This window comes from Eleginops maclovinus, chromosome 18, assembly GCF_036324505.1.
Source record: "Eleginops maclovinus isolate JMC-PN-2008 ecotype Puerto Natales chromosome 18, JC_Emac_rtc_rv5, whole genome shotgun sequence".
Classification (NCBI taxonomy): Eukaryota; Metazoa; Chordata; class Actinopteri; order Perciformes; family Eleginopidae; genus Eleginops; species Eleginops maclovinus.
In genome coordinates this window covers 85,001-104,954 of record NC_086366.1, presented here as the reverse complement: position 1 = coordinate 104,954, position 19,954 = coordinate 85,001, and the positions used below count along the sequence as shown (strand labels likewise).

General features: G+C 45.5%; 2 protein-coding genes across 3 annotated transcripts in view; both read right to left on the bottom strand.

The window, feature by feature from the left end:
• Positions 1-675: 675 nt before the first annotated feature.
• spint2 (serine peptidase inhibitor, Kunitz type, 2) lies at positions 676-15,498 on the bottom strand. The gene is made up of 11 exons (XM_063907353.1): positions 14,936-15,498; positions 14,122-14,292; positions 13,970-14,044; positions 8,615-8,668; positions 8,057-8,080; positions 7,762-7,952; positions 7,600-7,672; positions 6,209-6,376; positions 3,103-3,150; positions 2,296-2,404; positions 676-1,816 (listed from the first exon to the last, which is right to left on the bottom strand). Exons 1-11 carry the CDS (start codon positions 15,330-15,332, stop codon positions 1,732-1,734), a joined length of 1,395 nt encoding a protein of 464 aa, XP_063763423.1. The 5' UTR covers positions 15,333-15,498; the 3' UTR covers positions 676-1,731.
• The window catches only part of LOC134880164 (transmembrane 4 L6 family member 19), a 14,734-nt gene continuing 10,180 nt past the window's right edge, over positions 15,401-19,954 (bottom strand). The window contains exon 7 of one of the 2 annotated variants that reach the window (XM_063906913.1): positions 15,401-15,636. In XM_063906913.1, the coding sequence (XP_063762983.1) occupies positions 15,599-15,636 (38 nt within the window). In that variant the 3' untranslated portion in view covers positions 15,401-15,598. Of the gene's footprint in view, positions 15,637-19,773 lie in introns of those variants that run through there. The other variant, XM_063906912.1, reaches the window with a different exon arrangement.

Genomic DNA, 19,954 nt, shown 5'->3' with positions numbered 1-19,954 from the left:
TGAAACATGTTTCAAAGACATCAGAAAAAGGCACATCAGTACAAACCGAGGGCATGATGAACACATACATAAACGAAAATAAATATTTTAACTAATTAAATGTCCTATCATCAAGAAAACAAATATACTGAAGATGTTTTAGGAAGGAGAATTGTTGCTTTACTAATTTACAGAATAACTGATTTTAGTCTTTATATTTCTGTATGTTCAGACTGGGATGTTTAACTCATTATAAGTTAACCAGTACAGGAAATCATCCCAACATGTTTGAGTGCAGAAATAAGACGTAACAGAAGGAGATTTTATTCAAATAAGAGTCGAATCTGTGTTCTCAGAAATGATGGTTTAAAATGGGAGCCAGTTATTTAGTTTATATTAAAGGTGATGGATTTTAAACACTATATACGTACTGTGTACCCCTGATGTCAATGTACATTTACTTTTCTTTGATAAAGGCATATATATATATATATATATATTTATTGTCTGAAGGTCTCAGAATCACATTATTCCGTTGACTCTGAGTGAAGTGAGGAGGGTATTGAACATGACTTTACAATATCAGAGATATCTAATATTACAGTTGAATAACAACTGGAATATCAATGCTCCATACGAGCACATCATCATCCGGCAGTGCTCGTTGAGAAATACAAATATGAACATGAACACAAAAAGGGGTAAATAAAGTTTTATTCAGACAGTTTAAAGAACAACCCATCATATGTAAAAACAGAAACTTTAAACAGACAAATAAGCTCTAACTGTTCTCAGGATTATAACAGAACACAACACGACAGAATATCAGTAAATCATTTTGATATCCTGTAATTATCAATAAATCACTAACACTTTAATAAACAGCATTCAGCCGGTTAGAAAATAGCTACAGCTAAGCCCTGTTGCATTGTGGGAAAGAGGGCTCCAGGTAATCAGAGCCCTGTTGCATTATGGGAAAGAGGGCTCCAGGTAATCAGAGCTGTGTTGCATTATGGGTAAAGTAGGCTCCAAGTAATCAGAGCTGTGTTGCATTATGGGTAAAGTAGGCTCCAAGTAATCAGTGCTCTGTTGCATTATGGGAAATGTAGGCGTCGGGTAATCAGAGCCCTGTTGCATTATGGGAAACGTTTACTCCAGGTAATCAGAGCCCTGTTGCATTATGGGAAACGTTTACTCCAGGTAATCAGAGCCCTGTTGCATTATGGGAACGAGGGCTCCAGGTAAAGCGGTGATTGGCTGATTTCCTCTCCCTGATTGGACGGGCTGCCAGCACACTCCTTCATTAAATCGTTTTCACATTAACTTCATTAAAGCGTGAATCTTCCTGAGGCCCGACAGGTCGCAGCCACATTACTAAAGGTGTTTACCAAGATTTAAAAATCAGAAAATATTTCTGTATTAAGACAGAAGACAAGCAACATATGTGTAACTTCAGCCATATGAACTTAGTTCAATACATATTTAATTATTCATTTAGTTTCCTGATTTATTTTCAAATCAATGTTAGCAGCCAGACCAAACTACCCTAAGATTATTCAAAAGTATCCAGATTACAGATGTATTCAAAAGTATCCAGATTACAGATGTATTCAAAAGTATCCAGATTACAGATGTATTCAAAAGTATCCAGATTACAGATGTATTCAAAAGTATCCAGATTACAGATGTATTCAAAAGTATCCAGATTACAGATGTATTAAAGATCATCCAGATTAATATTATCAGACCTCCTCAGGCCTGGTCTGGTTTGGGGCTTTCTGAGACGTTCAGGGACACCACAGAAGATTGTTCGTCCGGAAGCAGTTCCTCCTTATCACTGCAGGGAGACACACATCTCATGCTAACACATGTGATCACACACACACACACACACACACACACACACTATGTGTGTGTATATATGTGTGTGTGTGTGTGTGTGTATATACAGCATGTGTGTATATACATACTGTATATACACACATGCTGTATATACACACACACACACACACACACTTACATTTTATTGAATTAAAGGTAAATCAATTTACTATTTTTTTTTATCTCCATTTCTGGATCTCTTTTCTGATATTCTGTCTCTCACTGTGAAAGGAACCCTACCATAAAAAGGACAGACTGTTCAGTTCTTTGGAAGTGGGTAAACTAACTACATTGGCAAGGGATCAAATGCTTATTTCCTCCACTGTACATACACACACACACACACACACACACACACGTGTATATATATATATATATATATGTATGTATGTACTGTTAGTGAGCAGCAGGGGACAGAAGTGAGACAGGTGTTACCTGACGGAGGACAGGTGGCGGGACAGACGATGGCGCCTCAGAGTGATGATGACGAGCGTCGTCAGCAGCAGAGCGGAGACCACCGCCAGCGTGACAAAGAGGAAGACGGCTGTCAGAGGAAGAGCATTTAATAAAACAAACATCCGGTCAGAGGCATCAACAGGAGGGGGGGCCTGTTACGCAGGGGTATGATTCAACACGGGTATCCTGGAACATTGGAATCATGGGAACCAGGTATCGATGGACAACGGTATGGTCAGCCAAGGGTATCTTGGAACACCAGTGTTATCCTCGGACACCTGTACACTGAAACACCGGAGCCCTAACCTGGTATCAAGGACAGGTATTCTGGAGTGCAGGTGTCTCGTAACAGGGGTGTCTGAAACACTGGCATCTGGAAACAACAGCATCTTTAAACAACAGTTTGGCGGGACACAGGTATTGTCAGACGGGGATCTCGGGATCAGGGGGATCTCGAATCAGGGGGATCTCGAGTAAGGGGGATCTCGAGTAAGGGGGATCTCGAGTAAGGGGGATCTCGAGTAAGGGGGATCTTAAATAAGGGGGATTTTGAATCAGGGGTTCTGGATGCTGGTATCATACATTGATATCCATTAAAACTTGGAGGTGGAGGCCTGTCACGTTGGGAGGAGGCTGTTTGTTCCATCAGAATGTTGTTTAGGACTTCATGAGAAGGTTCCGATATGAGAACCAGGTTGTCTTTAGATCTCGTACTGAAGGGACAATAACGAACTCAGGAAGTTTAATCAAGTGTTTGGGTGTTTAGACTTTACAGTAAAAACTGACCTGCAGTCCAGCGTTCACGAGCTTTTCCACGAGTCTCAAAGGAACCGTCTACACACACACACACACACACACACACACACACACACACACACACACACACACAAATTAACTTTTTTGCCCACCGACCACTGTGGCTGGTGGATTCTCAAATGTACCAGCCACTTTTTATGAGTAATACATATATGCGTTAATGTTTACAATGTAATAGGGATATTATTTAGTTCTCATCAGTCGGCCTACCAACTAGTTTTTCATCAGAATTGATTATATAATAAGTAGGTGCTACCAAGGAACTGAGTTGCAAACGTTACAGTCTTACTGCATATGATAAACAATACACAAGTATCTGCCATGTTAATGTTCCTATTTCCTCAGGAGAAGGTTAACACTTTCAGTCACAGACAACACAAGCACAAGCCACTTGCAACCATTACAAATACAACCCATAGACATAGACAGTGCATCAAACCATCCCAGATGCTTCATAGAAAAGATTATCTCCAAAACATCAGCGAGGAAACGTTCAGAGAAGTCCCCACAGTTCAGCATGTTAAACCCCGAGTCCACACAACAGTACAGAACAATCCTGTCAACCTCAATGTCCCAGTTCCAAATGTTACATAACTTGCTATTTTCAGGACGTGAACATGACAGTTAGATGAGTCGTGGTCCTTCACGGCTTCCAATTTCAGGTTTCTTGTCCCCACGATGAAGTTGTTTGACCTGTGAGCGTCCGATGCGTACTGACGACAGGCTGAGCAGTACATGGTCTGGCTCGTTTCCTCGTGCACCAGCCTGTCACGATCTGTTGTTCGCCATCTCTCGTTAACCCTTAGATGCACGAATGGTTGGACCCTACACTCTTCCATAAGTGGGTCAAAAATGACCCATATTAGAATCAATGTGTTTTTATGCCATTTTTGTCATTTTGGTTAAGAATAATCCCTTGTATAATATTTTGTATTATATCTAGGACCACACCAGAATGATCTCATGTTTGAAATATCTTTTAACCTTTGAAAAATCGTTTTGAACATATTGATAATTGAAAAAGAAGAACATTACCCAGAACAGCAATAAAAAATGTGACCACCTGTTTTGCCTTCTTGTCTCCTCACTGTATGCAGTTGAGACAAACGTTCTGTTTCTGGCTGTGATCATTGCACACAGGAACATTGCATTTCCCACACCTATTGTTGATTTTGCGATCTTTGTTACTTGGGCAGATCTGACACCTCTTTCTGTTTGGTTGGCCCTGTCTGCTTCTTTCCTGTGGTTATGGCTTTTGTCACCCCACACCTTCCCATTGCTTCAATAATCGGGGTTTGCAGCTGGGGGCAGCCTTCCAGTCGACTCCTCATGTGTGGTGTGACAAGCTCCTTTGACAGCTCATTGAGGAAGAGCCGTCGTGCATAGGTGATTCCGCTCTTGAATTCTGGGTGCTGAGCCGTGAAAAAGGTATAGGCATTCAGGGTGGCGATGTCAAGCATGTTGTACCACAGCACCATGGACCACCTCTGTGTTTGGCGCTTGCAGGTGTAGGTGCCAACCATCTGGTCAGTGGTGTCTACACCTCCTTTCGTCTTGTTGTAAAATGTGACCCCTTCTGGTTTTTTCTTTCTGCTATTTTCATCCACTACTTTGTCGTGGTGCATCGTGCTCAGGAGCATAACAGCCATTCCTTTCTTTCTGACATAGCTGACGATGGTAAGGCTGCCGTTGAATCCAAACTCTGTGCTGTGAACCTCCCTGGAATTGGAAGGCTTCCTCAGAGGAGGGATGTCTGGCTTGTTCTGACGTAAAGTCCCCACAATAGTGAGATCCTTCTCCAGGAGATGCTGTGCGAGATGTACACTGGTGAAAAAGTTATCCGTGGTGATGTTGTGACCTGTGTTTCTAAATCTACTACACAACTGCTGGACAAGGTTTTCCCTCGGATTCTTCTGAACTTATTCCCCTGGTTGTCTCCCTGTGTAAACTATACCATCTATTGCATAGGGGATGCGTGCATCACAAACCCAGAAGATCTTTAGGCTGTACTTGGTGGGCTTGCTTGGCATGTGCTATAAAAACTTGCACCTCCCCCTGAATGGTGCAAGCTGTTCGTCCACAGTGACACAATCACTGGGGATGAATCGCTGTCTGCAGTTGACCAGGAACAGGTCCCATTCATAGCGGAAGGCTGCCATATGGTCTGTTTCCAGTCGCACGGCTCTGGTCCTCTTGTCATCGAAGCGCAAGACACGGCGAATATCTTCAAATTTTCCTACAGCCATAGTGGCCTTGTACATGGGATTATGTAAAGGTCTCCCAAACAGCTCACGGACTGATACATCCCAGTTCTTCTCACTTCCTGCAAGACGGGTCAATCCAATGAGGACCATGAATTCATCTTTGTTGACAGTTTTCCATTCTTTTCCTGTAGCTGTTGCTACTCTCCGTCCCTCCAAGTGTGTGCACTTCATCACCTCTTGTATTATATCATCAGTGATGAAGAGCTCCCATGCATCTTTTGGTGAAACAGTGGTGGTAAGCCCTTGAGCAGGCCCTGAACTACTTCTGAGGATATTGTGGCTCGGTGTTCTGCCCTGGGTGGGAGGTAACTCGCTCCAGTAAGAGCCCTTACGACTCATTCTGTTGGATGTGGTTTGGACTTCACTTTCTTCAGAAGACTCACAAGAGGAATCTTCTGTGTCTGATTGATCCTGTTCAGTCTCACACACACACACACACACACACACACACACACACACACACACACACACACACACACACACACACACACACACACACACACACACACACACACACACACACACACACACACACACACACACACACACACACACACACACACACACACACACACACACACACACACACACACACACACACACACACACACACACACACACACACACACACACACACACACACACACACACACACACACACACACACACACACACACACACACACACACACACACACACACACACACACACACACACACACACACACACACACACACACACACACACACACACACACACACACACACACACACACGATCCAGAGCGGAAGTGATTTTGGTTGAAAGGGTTACCGTTGGTTTGGCAGCGGATCTTGCAGCCCTCCATGGTACTGTAGCGGTTCTGGTTTCCTAAACATCCCCCATAGAGGAAGGGCTGGCAGCTGGCGGTGTTCCGGTCGTAGTAAAACATGGGGAAGGCGGCGCGGCAGGGCCCGATGTCAGGGGTCGCCATACAAGCCTCTGCGTATAACAACAAACAGATATCTGAAACACCAGAGCCTGAAGAACATTCCAGATGTTATCTGACAGATATCTGAAACACCAGAGCCTGAAGAAGAGTCCAGATGTTATCTGACAGATATCTGAAACACCAGAGCCTGAAGAGTCCAGATGTTATCTGACAGATATCTGAAACACCAGAGCCTGAAGAAGAGTCCAGATGTTATCTGACATATATCTGAAACACCAGAGCCTGAAGAAGAGCCCAGATGTTATCTGACAGATATCTGAAACACCAGAGCCTGAAGAAGAGCCCAGATGTTATCTGACATATCTGAAACACCAGGGCCTGAAGAAGAGTCCAGATGTTATCTGACATATCTGAAACACCAGAGCCTGAAGAAGAGTCCAGATGTTATCTGACAGATATCTGAAACACCAGAGCCTGAAGAAGAGTCCAGATGTTATCTGACAGATATCTGAAACACCAGAGCCTGAAGAAGAGCCCAGATGTTATCTGACATATCTGAAACACCAGGGCCTGAAGAAGAGTCCAGATGTTATCTGACATATCTGAAACACCAGGGCCTGAAGAAGAGTCCAGATGTTATCTGACATATATCTGAAACACCAGAGCCTGAAGAAGAGTCCAGATGTTATCTGACAGATATCTGAAACACCAGAGCCTGAAGAAGAGCCCAGATGTTATCTGACAGATATCTGAAACACCAGAGCCTGAAGAAGAGTCCAGATGTTATCTGACAGATATCTGAAACACCAGGGCCTGAAGAAGAGTCCAGATGTTATCTGACAGATATCTGAAACACCAGAGCCTGAAGAAGAGTCCAGATGTTATCTGACAGATATCTGAAACACCAGAGCCTGAAGAAGAGCCCAGATGTTATCTGACAGATATCTGAAACACCAGAGCCTGAAGAAGAGTCCAGATGTTATCTGACAGATATCTGAAACACCAGGGCCTGAAGAAGAGTCCAGATGTTATCTGACAGATATCTGAAACACCAGGGCCTGAAGAAGAGTCCAGATGTTATCTGACAGATATCTGAAACACCAGAGCCTGAAGAAGAGCCCAGATGTTATCTGACAGATATCTGAAACACCAGGGCCTGAAGAAGAGTCCAGATGTTATCTGACAGATATCTGAAACACCAGAGCCTGAAGAACAGTCCAGATGTTATCTGACATATATCTGAAACATGGTGAGGTAAGTTTCTAACGCTTACCTTCATACTCTGTGAAGGCCTTTCCGTTGGCTGCAGGGGGGGGGGGCTTTCTTTGAGGAGGGCAGCACTCTGACTGCAGAGAGACAATAGCCCATTAAAAGCAACAACAACAACCTACCTGTACAGGTCCATACAGGTGTGTCTCACCTGTATGTCTCTAACCTGTAGAAGGACAGACAGGTGTGTCTCACCTGTGCAGGTGTCCATGCAGCGCTGCTTAGTCTCATAGTTGTTCTGGTTGCCCTGGCAGCCTCCGTAGATGAAGGTCTGGCAGCCTCCGGTCTCTCTGCTGTAGAACCAGTGCTGAAACGCCGCTCTGCAGGGACCCACCTCCGGCTGTGCCCCGCAGCGCTCTGATTGGACGACACACACTCACCTTTACCTTTCGATCTTCAGGTGCTGACAGGTAAACTGTAGTTACATGATTCTGAAGTCTGAACCAGGAGAGCAAACATACCAGCGAAGAGTTCAGCAGACATTTCTGTAGGAGAAGAAGAGGCCCACTGTTACACAACACACACTGTTACACACACTGTTACACACACTGTTACACACACTGTTACTCACACTGTTACTCACACTGTTACACAACACACACTGTTACTCACACTGTTACTCACACTGTTACACAACACACACTGTTACTCACACTGTTACACAACACACACACTGTTACTCACACTGTTACTCACACTGTTACTCACACTGTTACACAACACACACACTGTTACTCACACTGTTACTCACACTGTTACTCACACTGTTACACACACACACACACACACACACACACACACACACACACACACACACACACACACACACACACACACACACACACACACACACACACACACACACACACACACACACACACACACACACACACACACACACACACACACACACACACACACACACACACACACACACACACACACACACACACACACACACACACACACACACACACACACACACACACACACACACACACACACACACACACACACACCTTGATCCTGGGGGGGGGGCAACTGTGAGTCTTCAGACCGTACCACAGACACATCTGAGAGACAGACAGGTGGGAGACAGTAGTATTAATAATAGTTACAACTGTAGGTATGCTAATGTTTATCCTCCAGGTGTGTGTCAGGTGTGTTTCAGGGGTGTCAGGTGTATGTCAGGTGTGTGTCAGGTGTGTGTCAGGTGTGTGTCAGGTGTGTGTCAGGTGTGTGTCAGGTGTGTTTCAGGGGTGTTTCAGGGGTGTGTCAGGTGTATGTCAGGTGTATGTCAGGTGTGTTTCAGGTGTGTCAGGGTGTGTCAGGGGTGTTTCGGGTGTATGTCAGGTGTTTGTCAGGTGTATGTCAGGTGTGTTTCAGGTGTGTCAGGGGTGTGTCAGGGGTGTTTCGGGTGTATGTCAGGTGTATGTCAGGTGTATGTCAGGTGTATGTCAGGTGTGTGTCAGGTGTGTGTCAGTTGTGTTTCAGGTATATGTCAGGTGTGTGTCAGGTGTGTGTCAGGTGTATGTCAGGTGTGTGTCAGTTGTGTTTCAGGTGTATGTCAGGTGTGTGTCAGGGGTGTGTCAGGTGTGTGTCAGGTGTGTGTCAGGTGTGTGTCAGGTGTGTGTCAGGTGTGTGTCAGGTGTATGTCAGGTGTATGTCAGGTGTGTGTCAGGTGTGTGTCAGGGGTGTGTCAGGGGTGTGTCAGGGGTGTGTCAGGGGTGTGTCAGGTGTGTGTCAGGTGTGTGTCAGGTGTGTGTCAGGTGTGTGTCAGGTGTATGTCAGGTGTATGTCAGTTGTGTTTCAGGTGTATGTCAGGTGTGTGTCAGGTGTGTGTCAGGGGTGTGTCAGGGGTGTGTCAGGTGTATGTCAGGTGTGTGTCAGGTGTGTTTCAGGTGTATGTCAGGTGTGTGTCAGGGGTGTGTCAGGGGTGTGTCAGGGGTGTATGTCAGGTGTATGTCAGTTGTGTTTCAGGTGTATGTCAGGGGTGTGTCAGGGGTGTGTCAGGTGTGTGTCAGGTGTGTGTCAGGTGTGTGTCAGGTGTGTGTCAGGTGTGTGTCAGGTGTGTGTCAGGTGTATGTCAGGTGTATGTCAGGTTTGTTTCGGGTGTATGTCAGGTGTATGTCAGGTGTGTGTCAGGTGTGTGTCAGGTGTGTGTCAGGTGTGTGTCAGGTGTGTGTCAGGTGTATGTCAGTTGTGTTTCAGGTGTATGTCAGTTGTGTTTCAGGTGTATGTCAGGTGTATGTCAGGTGTATGTCAGGTATGTGTCAGGTGTATGTCAGTTGTGTTTCAGGTGTATGTCAGTTGTGTTTCAGGTGTATGTCAGGGGTGTTTCGGGTGTATGCCAGGTGTTTGTCAGGTGTATGTCAGGTGTTTGTCAGGGGTGTTTCGGGTGTATGCCAGGTGTTTGTCAGGTGTATGTCAGGTGTTTGTCAGGTGTATGCCAGGTGTGTGTCAGGTGTATGTCAGGGGTGTGTCAGGGGTGTGTCAGGGGTGTTTCGGGTGTGTCAGGTGTATGTCAGGGGTGTGTCAGGGGTGTTTCGGGTGTGTCAGGTGTATGTCAGGTGTGTGTCAGGGGTGTTTCGGGTGTATGCCAGGTGTTTGTCAGGTGTTTGTCAGGTGTATGCCAGGTGTGTGTCAGGTGTATGTCAGGGGTGTGTCAGGGGTGTTTCGGGTGTATGTCAGGTGTATGTCAGGTTTGTTTCAGGTGTGTGTCATGTGTGTGTCAGGTGTGTGTCAGGTGTGTGTCAGGTGTGTGTCAGGTGTATGTCAGGTGTGTGTCAGGTGTGTGTCAGGTGTGTGTCAGGTGTATGTCAGGTGTGTGTCAGGTGTATGTCAGGGGTGTGTCAGGTGTATGTCAGGGGTGTGCAGTGATGGGCAGTAGCGCCACTACATGTAGCGAAGCTATTAGTTAAACTACATTTTCCAGTAGCTTGACCGTAGCGTCGCTGCTTTATGAATCAAGTAACTTTCCTGTAGTGACGTTATTTTTTTGATCAAGTAGCGACGTAGCGTTCACAAACGCTACAAAATCCAGGACATAACTAAGAAATGAAACCAGGTTTGCTATTTTGGAACAACAATCAGAGTGAACAATCAATCAGAGTTGTTAGTTGGACATGTTCATGGTTCATGCGCGAGCTTCTACTCTGCCTCTCCTGTCTGACTGTATCTATCGAAACATGCGCATGCGTACGGCAGTGGAACTCGCAGAAAGACACACACAGACACACGTACATGACAGGATGGAGGATGAGACAGGAGGAGAGCGAGAAGATCAGCCAACTGGCCCTACCACACCGTGGCCTTATCTTCAGACATATATGACACTTGTTGAATCCTCAGATACAAAGTACGTGTTCAGATGTCTGCTTTGCAATCCAAAAACCAAGATGTTGTCGACGTCCAAGACATCGAACACCAACCTAAGAACTCACATTCAGGTGAATCCCTAATTTCCCTCCAAGTGCAATGTCTAGCATCAACTCAGTTGAGCGCGCTTTAATTTCCATATAGTCAAATCTGATGAGTGCTACTAAATACTATCATTAGAGAGCAGTAGTGAAACTTGGATATTGTAATTTCATGGCCTAGCTTACCAGACAGGATGTTTACACAAATCTGTTTTAAGGCTTATTTACACAGATAAGAGCTTTTAGGGAGTTTGGGACCACAAAATAATTATGAATCAATCATTTCTTCTTTAGAGGGTCCACCCAAATCAAATGGAATGGAGCGCGCTCGGGCCAAAAAAAGATGTCTAACGCCAAATGATGAAGACAGTGACTTACAACCCAGCGTGTCACAGTTTTTCAGGGGGGGCACACCCATCATATCTCAGGAACGTTTCGATACGCTGATTCTTAACTTCATAGTTCAAGGAATGCACCCCCTCCACACTGTGGACAGACCTGAATATAGACAATTATTCAGTGAAATTCTGCCCTCAAGGCATTTGATTTCAAGGCGAACATTAGGGCGACTTCTTAACAAGGAATACTCTTCCATGAAGAGTGCTTTGACTGATGTAATGTCCAAACAGAGTCACCTATGCACCACCACAGATGCCTGGTCATCAATTAATAGGAGCTTCCTCGGTGTCAGTGTCCACTGGATAGATGAGGACTCCTTGAACATCCGCTCTGGGGCATTAGCCTGCCGTAGAATTGTAGGGAGGCACACTTTTGATGTTTTGGCCGAGATGCTTGAAGGTGTTCACAGAGAATTCAACATTAAAGACAAGCTTACTCCAACGACTACCGATAACGCTTCTAACTTTATAAAGGCCTTTAGTATATTCGCGGAAGTTCAGAGGAGTATCCAGGAAAACAGAGACGAGGAAGAAGAGGAGGAAGACGATGAGGATGAGGAAGATCATCCTGTCTTCATCAATCTCACAGACATCCTGGAGGAAACACAGGAAGATTACAGCCTCCCTCCACACCAGCGCTGTGCCTGCCACTCTCTAAATCTTGTTGCCACCAGAGACATTGAGCACGCATTGACCCAGTCAGAGCCATTCAAAAGAATATCGAGATCAACGCTTGCCAAATGTCAGGCTCTCTGGAACAAGCAAAACAGGAGCACTCAAGCCTCTGACACCATTCAAGAGAAGCTAGGATGTCAGCTGATAGTGCCCATTTTAACCAGGTGGAACTCAACCATGCCATGGAGCGCTTGAATACTTGCATCCTCACAAAAGAACAAGAATTCTATGAAGTCTGTGAGAAGCTGCAGGTGGCACGATTCAAGTCAACAGAATTCACATTCATACAGGAATATGTGAAGGTAAATATGACAAGTGTGCAAATAGTATGTGAACATAATGACAACAAACTATCATAATAGCCTGAATTTAATATGTGATAAAGTATTTAACTACAAAAGCACTCGGAGAGCGCAGACCTCCGCCAAGGTAATATGGGTGACTGACCCACGAATTCCACACGGTGTCACGGATCACCCCCAAAAATCAGCTGTTCTTTGTCCCAATACCCATGTTGTCTGAAAATGTCATCCAAATCTGTGCAGTACTTTATGAGTTATCTTGCTAACAAACAGACAAACAAACAAACCACCTTGGCGGAGCTGATAATAATAACAACAACTCAATTGTATGACTTAAATAATTTAACAACATGTGATTTAATGTGAGTTAATATTTTTCTTTGACTGTATTCCAAGGTTATGATGCCTTTGGCCAAGGCTCTTGACGTTTTACAGTCTGACCGAATGGGCTTCTCGGGAGTGTTGGTGCCAACCATTTCAATTCTACTGGAAAAGATGGAAGAGATGAAGCGGGAGAGACAGCTTCATCACTGCAACCCCCTGGTAGATGCGATCATCAGTGGGATTAAGAAAAGGTTTGAGTACATTTATCAAGATACCAGGTTGCTCACAGCCTCTGCAACTCACCCGATGTTCAGACTGACCTACATCCCGAGTGACAAGAAGGCTCAAGTTGTGTCAGACCTGAAAGCAGAAGTACACTTGCTGCAAACCCAGCCTTCAGGTCACAGGCAAACTGAAGATGACAACCTAGCTGATGATGTTGATGAGGTAACGGGGTACTTCCCATCACTGAGATCAGCCACAGAGCTGAATGAAGTAGACTCCTACTTGCAGTCATCTGAAACCAAACTTGTAAATGCATTCCAAAATCTGCCACTACTGAAAAAACTCTTTCTTAAGTACAACACGGGAGTCCCAGCAAGTGCAGCCTGTGAAAGACTCTTTAGCGTAGGGAAAGACATTTTCAGACCAAAGAGGAACCGCCTTTCTGATGCAACTTTTGAAATGCTTCTTTTGTGCCGTGTGAACAAACACCTCTTGTAAGAACAATAAGGGCTGATCCATGCACCGTTAACCCCCCAGCCCCACCCCGCCCTATTCCCCCACCACTAAAACTTTGATTGGACTTGACAGGTTTGATTGGACTTCCTCAGTGTGAAAGGGGCTTTTGATTGTCATTCAGTTTAGTTCATCTACTATTGTCCCAGTGATCACTCTCTGAGCCATGCTTATTAATCATGGTGTAAGATTTTGGTTTTTTGTAAACAGTTTCATTTGTTACATAGCCATGTATGCTGCAAAGCAATATCTACACTGTGTTAGGTCATTGGCTGATCTTTAATAAATGTTTTAACCAGTGTATCAGACTCATTTTGAATTGACATAAGGTTGGTACAACGTTAAGTAGCTTTTGATGTAGTGAAGCTTAATTTATTGTTGAGTAACTGATAGCTTAGCTCACTACACTGGACAAGTAGCTTGCCCAACACTGGGGGTGTGACAGGGGTGTGTCAGGGGTGTTTTGGGTGTATGTCAGGTGTATGTCAGGCTTGTTTCAGGTGTGTGTCAGATTTTACCTGAGTGGAGACCCATGCGAGGAGCTTTAGCAGGAAGGTCAGGTGCAGGAGTTGAATCAACAGGAAGTACTGCACCTGAACACACACGTAATGAGGACTGCATTCAGGTACTCTGTGTGTGTGTGTGTGTGTGTGTTGTGTGTTGTGTGTACCTGTCACCCCCCCACAGCTCTCCTCACACCCCCCCTTGGTGAGGAAGTTGTTCCCGTTGCTCTGACAGCCTCCGAACAGGAAGTGGCTGCAGGTCTGAGAGGAGCTGTTGTAGAAGAAGCGGGGGAGAGACGCTCTGCAGGATCCCACCTGGGGGGGGAGGAGGCAGTGCACTGAGGGGGGAGACAGAGATACACATTAATATATATATATATATAGAGAAAGATAACATGATCAGAACTGTCTAACAGTTCACCGGTTTTCCTTCCTTTGACCACTTCTGGTAGGGTTAGGGTTAGGGTCTGACAGCTGCAGACCGCCCCCCCCCCCCCCACACACACACACAGGACCAGCAGTTCTGGATCTCTGTCTAACCATCACAAGTCATTCCTACATCCTCTTCCTCCTCATCAGCTCTGAGGACAGCGCCCCCTGCTGCATGACAGTGCTGACTCAGATCTGGATACAAATATGTTGTTCTAGTGTGTGTGTGTGTGTGTGTGTGTGTGTGTGTGTGTGTGTGTGTGTGTGTGTGTGTGTGTGTGTGTGTGTGTGTGTGTGTGTGTGTGTGTGTTTTGGTTCCCAGGAGTGATCACAACAGAGAGCAGGACAGACCGGTCTGTCCTGCAGCCCAGTGAGTCAAGCTACAGGTGATCAGTCACACACACACACACACACACACACACACACACACACACACACACACACACACACACACACACACACACACACACACACACACACACACACACACACACACACACACACACACACACACACAAAGGTTATTAAATATATATTATATATGGCACTCACGGCGGTTGCTCTCGTTGCTCCGCGGTTCTCCGTCCTCCATCAGAGGGACGACGTGCCTCCTCTCCCCGGCCTCCGGAGCCTGATCCCCGGGCAGATTGTGGCCCTTCTTGCGGTAAACCCTGAACTGAGAGCTGGGCTGGAAGACGCACTTGTCCCGGCAGCGGACAAGCATGCACTGCAGCCCGCCGTCGGCCGGGAACCCGAGCAGAGCCAGGTCACAGTCTGGGTCCGAGCAGCAGGCGGACCGGCAGGCCTCCGGACCAGAGACCTCCACCATCCGGTCCGTCTGCAGAGCCGCGCCCGAAACCAGCTCCTGGTCCGGGTCCAGGTCCAGGTCCCAGTCACAGGCCCGGACCTGAAGCAGAGCCGAGGAGAGCAGGAGGAGCAGGATCCGCATGGTGAGAGAGCTCAGGTACACTAGTTACACTGGGTAAATCAGGAGACTATGGAATGATTGTTTTTATCTGTAGATCTTGTTCCGGAGCTCCTCGAGGAGCCGTGAGTCTGAAGGTCTGCAGGCGAAGATGATCACTTCCTGTTTGAAGCTCTCTGTTGTCGCAGAACCTTTTTACCTGAGACAGGTGACGCCACGCCCCCGCTGCGTCAGCCACACAGGACGTCATCACGCAATAACGTTCCAGTGTAGAATCAGAACTGGTTTTATTACCTCCAGGTTTTCATGGGGGACTTCGTTCTTGTATCTGTGGTGCATTCAGGGACCCAGAAAGAAGAATACGTAGCAAAACTAAATCAAAATAGGATTATGATTTAAAGAACTGTTAAATAATATACTGTGTTACAGTGGGGGTCGCTTCAGGGTCCTGGAGGGGGGGTCGCTTCAGAGTCGTGGAGTGAGGGCAGCCCCCCTCCCTTTGTTTTAAAGAACATTTTTTGGGGATTTCATGAAATCTCTAGATTATGAAGAAAAGCTTTTTTTTTATTCAAGAAATGTTTTTCTGTTTCAGTGTGAACCCCCCTCAGTGAACCCCCCTCAGTGAACCCCCCTCAGTGAACCCCCCTCAGTGAACCCCTCCTCAACAGGGAGCGACATTTTAACACCCCCTGTTCCAGTGCTCGAATTATGTTTTTGTCTTCAAGGGGGTCTCTCTATTTTATAAAAACAAGTTGGACTCCCCGCCCCCCCCCCATAACCTAACATGTCAATTAAATAGGTGCGAATGGCGCTTTTGCGCACGGTAGACACAACTTACACACGTAACACACGCACAACACAACAGACAGATTTTTTGGGGTTTGTTTTACAGAAATCGGTTCCATTTAATTTAAACATATTATTGATTGTCCATATTTCATTCCAATATCGCAATACATACAAATACATAGATTAAACATATTCTTTTGAATTTCAGTTTAGCTAGACTGTGAACTTATGCATTATGTAGCCTATATTGGCTTTGTCAAACAACATAGAAGAAAGCGCAACTTCAACAGACATTCTCAGCACTTGTCAAATCATGTAACCCAATGAACGCATATTGAAGATTCAAGATTCAAGATTGTTGTTGTTATATAGACAAAACACTCGCATCATGTAACAATTCAGTTCGATGCTCTGATCATGTTTGACCGTGTTGGGCTTTACGGAAATAGATTAAACATATTCTTTTGAATTTCAGTTTAGGGACAGGCTAGACTGTGAACTGTTATGCATTATGTAGCCTATGGCTTTGTCAAACAACATAGAAGAAAGCACAAGTTCAACAGCAAACATGACATTCTCAGGACTTGTCAAATAATGTAACCCAATGAACGCATATATAGACAAAACTCACCCATCATGTAACAATTCAGTTCGATGCTCTGATCATGTTTGTTGGGCTTTACGGAGACAAAAGAGACCAAACTGCCCTGCTCTCAGCTGGCTGGGGCCTGCGCCCAGGAATCCATGATGCTGATGTCCGGTGGCCACTCTTAATCCATGAGTGGACAAACGGCACGGCGTTGAATTTCTCAATAGGAGGTCCATTCAAGTCAATGAATAGCAGGGCAGTGAGGCTCGCTGCACGCAGTCCGTTCCTAGTTTTATCGTCTGTGTCATTGCAAGCCGAGAAACCCCTCTCACACTCCGCTGAGGTCGGGAGTATAGTGCGGCATGCGACGATAAGTTTCTTAAGAGTATTCCCCTGAGAACCTTGAAGCTTCCAATCTCGGAATTCCTCGATAGCCTCGGTAGAAGATTCACAGAGGAGTTTTGCGAATCTCCCCACTTCGCGCTCTCCAAATAGCATTAGGTCTGACCTCTCTGCAGGCCAAAAGTGCTGATCTAGAGGCTTGAGCATGGCAATAAGTTCACTGTCAGGAAGACGTGATCTGAGATTATCAAGGATGGACTGATAAAACTGGGGTTTATTAATCTTAGGCTGCGTTTCCCTAAGCACAATGCCTTTGAACCGACCACTTGCTATGCCTGCGCGAATCTTGGATTCCGTTTTACCGGCATCTTCTTTCATAGCAGACAGTATCTCGATGGTTTGATGGATTTGTCTGCTGCCATCCACCAGAGACGTGTCCCTTCTCTGTAGTCTCAATGAGAGCCCCTGCAGTTCACGAAGCACATCTTTCATCACTGCCAAATCGGAGAGGAAGCCAGTAGATGTCAGATGCTTGAGTAGGCCACCATACTTCGCCCTCTCCACACCGTTGCACGAGGCATCTTCGCTGGCCATTGTAAAGTGCTGTGCCAAAACAGGAAAATCTTTCACCACAGCTTGAACTGTCCGGAAACTGCTTGCCACCCACCTGATTGTGAAGACTTTGCCTATTTTTAAAATCTGCATGTTTAGTTCCCTAGCAGCATTTTCAAGCTCCCGTGCGTTTTTGGTGGATTGGTGATACAGACTATGAAGCTTTGAAATAAAAATGTCAAAATGGTTGCACCCAGCCACAGCCTTCAAAGAATCATTAACAGCTAGTTCTAATCGGTGTGCCAGGCAATGTACATCCTGCAGTCGAGGGAAGTCTTGTTTAAGTCTTTCAATGAGTCCTGTATGCCTACCGGTAAGGACAGCGGCTCCGTCTGTGGCTATGCTGATGAAGTTCCTCTTAAGAAATTCTGCCTCTATCCCCACATTTTGAAGACTGTCTTTTAACGCATTGTAAAGAGATCCTGCATCTCCTTTTTCCAACTCAACAATGTCCAAAAACACGTTCTCTACGTCTCCATTACCTGTTACATCGCACCTCATGTAGATAATCACATAGGAGCGTCCATGCACAGTGCTTTCATCCAACGTTATGCTGATACGTGAGTCGAGTTTCAAGACATGGGAAACAAGTCTTCTTTTCATTTCATCTGCTATATGTTTCACAATAGCAGCACAGGAGTGATCGGAGCGGTGTGCAGGGCCCACTGTTGCACCATTAAGCTCATTAACTGTCATGATCGGCGTCATTTTGGTGTATGGCAATCTCTCTTTGGCTATAGTGTACGCCGCCCTAAATGAGCTTGATGTAACGTCGATGGCAGCCAAACTCAGCTCTACATCTTTGGTGGGCAGAACATCTTTTTGTTTTGTTCTGCTATCTCCACTGCTCTTTTATGAGCAAGGCTGTCCCGGTGCAGGTAAATCTTCTTACGTAATTGCTTTTGCAATGAGCTACTGACGGTCCCATTAACCCATGCATCCGAAAGGTGCACCCCAGTCTTTTTTTCATGGAGCAAGAGAGTTTTTGCTGCCTGGCAGGGAGCGCACCCAAGGCCACTCTCACTTGTACACAACCATGGATTTCTCTCCTTCCACGATCGCCACTGTGTGAGCCCCCAGTTCTGAGGCAGGTGGCGCAGGTGCTTCAGTTCCATATCGGTCCCGGACCCCGACCCCGTCTCCGCAGCCTCTTCTCCGTCCAATTCCTCCTCAACGTCCTCATCGTCATTGGTAAGTGTCCCAGCTAAAACATCATGATGACTGGTTGTAGCCACAACGTCCTCTGGCTCAGTAGAGTTAGGCGCCTGGCTAGAACTAGCTGTTGCTAGGCCATTTTCTGATTCTAAATCTGCAACTATTTTTGTTTTTTTAGTGGTAAAACCGAAACTGGTCAGGGCCGAATATGAATTCGGTGCAGGTGGCCTTTTTTTCGGCGGCATAACTGGCAATTACATTTAAATTTAAGATGTGTTGTTGGTCTTTACCTCAAAAGCACATTTTTATGTGACTTCTTCGGACTTGCGAGTGCTGTCAAATCGATCTTATCCAGTTTGCTCACGTAGCCTAGTGGTGTGGTGGTGAAGTGCAGTATGCTGCGCTCTTGAGCGTATAAGCACGTCCGGTATTAGCCTATTTTAATGTAACGTCTTTAATGGTTGGAGACCGCAAAGGGATGGATAATGAGTGTTGTTTACGATTAAATTACAATGCAATATATGGCAGACACCTTCAGATATGAGAGACCCCCTCAAAAATTTGACTTTGTTGCTTTCATGGGAGCCAGTCATCACTCTATGGGAGCTCGGCTCCCTCTGGCTCCCACGTAATTCGAGCACTGCCCTGTTCTGTTAAACCCCTGTCTGTTAGCCCCCCCTGTGTGTCAGCCCCCCCTGTGTGTTAATAACCGTGCAACACGTATCTGGCTGCTATACTTTTTGTAAACTGTGCTTCTTGTATATTAGTATCTGGGTGTAACGTGAAGCTGTCTGTGGCTCTCTCTGCTAACAATGAACATTCCCCTCTGTGGGTCAAAGGGATTCAGATTCAGATTCAGATTCAGAATCTGAATCTGAATCTGAATCTGAATCTGAATCTGAATCAGAATCTGAATCTGAATCAGAATCTGAATCTGATGATGTTTCTTAAAATGATATAATGACACTTTTATAATAATGAAACTGAAGTAATATTTATTAATAAACACTTTAAATCTTCACAAATAATCAGAATACAAACTGAGATTATTGAACAAACATTTAATACCAGAGATAAAGTCCAGCTGTGGCTAAATCATAAATCAGATGATTAAAGTGCTTCAGTGCTTCACCCCACCACAATAAAACACCCCACCACA

Bases quoted from the DNA above. Each gene is read 5' to 3' on its own strand.
- spint2 (XM_063907353.1), bottom strand. From the start codon at position 15,332: ATGCGGATCCTGCTCCTCCTGCTCTCCTCGGCTCTGCTTCAGGTCCGG. The intron at 8,669-13,969 runs GTAAAATCTGAC...TCTGTCTCTCAG, and splicing joins TCGCATGGGTCTCCACTCAG to ATGTGTCTGTGGTACGGTCT. The intron at 3,151-6,208 runs GTAACCCTTTCA...GTGTGTGTGTAG, and splicing joins GATCCGCTGCCAAACCAACG to ACGGTTCCTTTGAGACTCGT.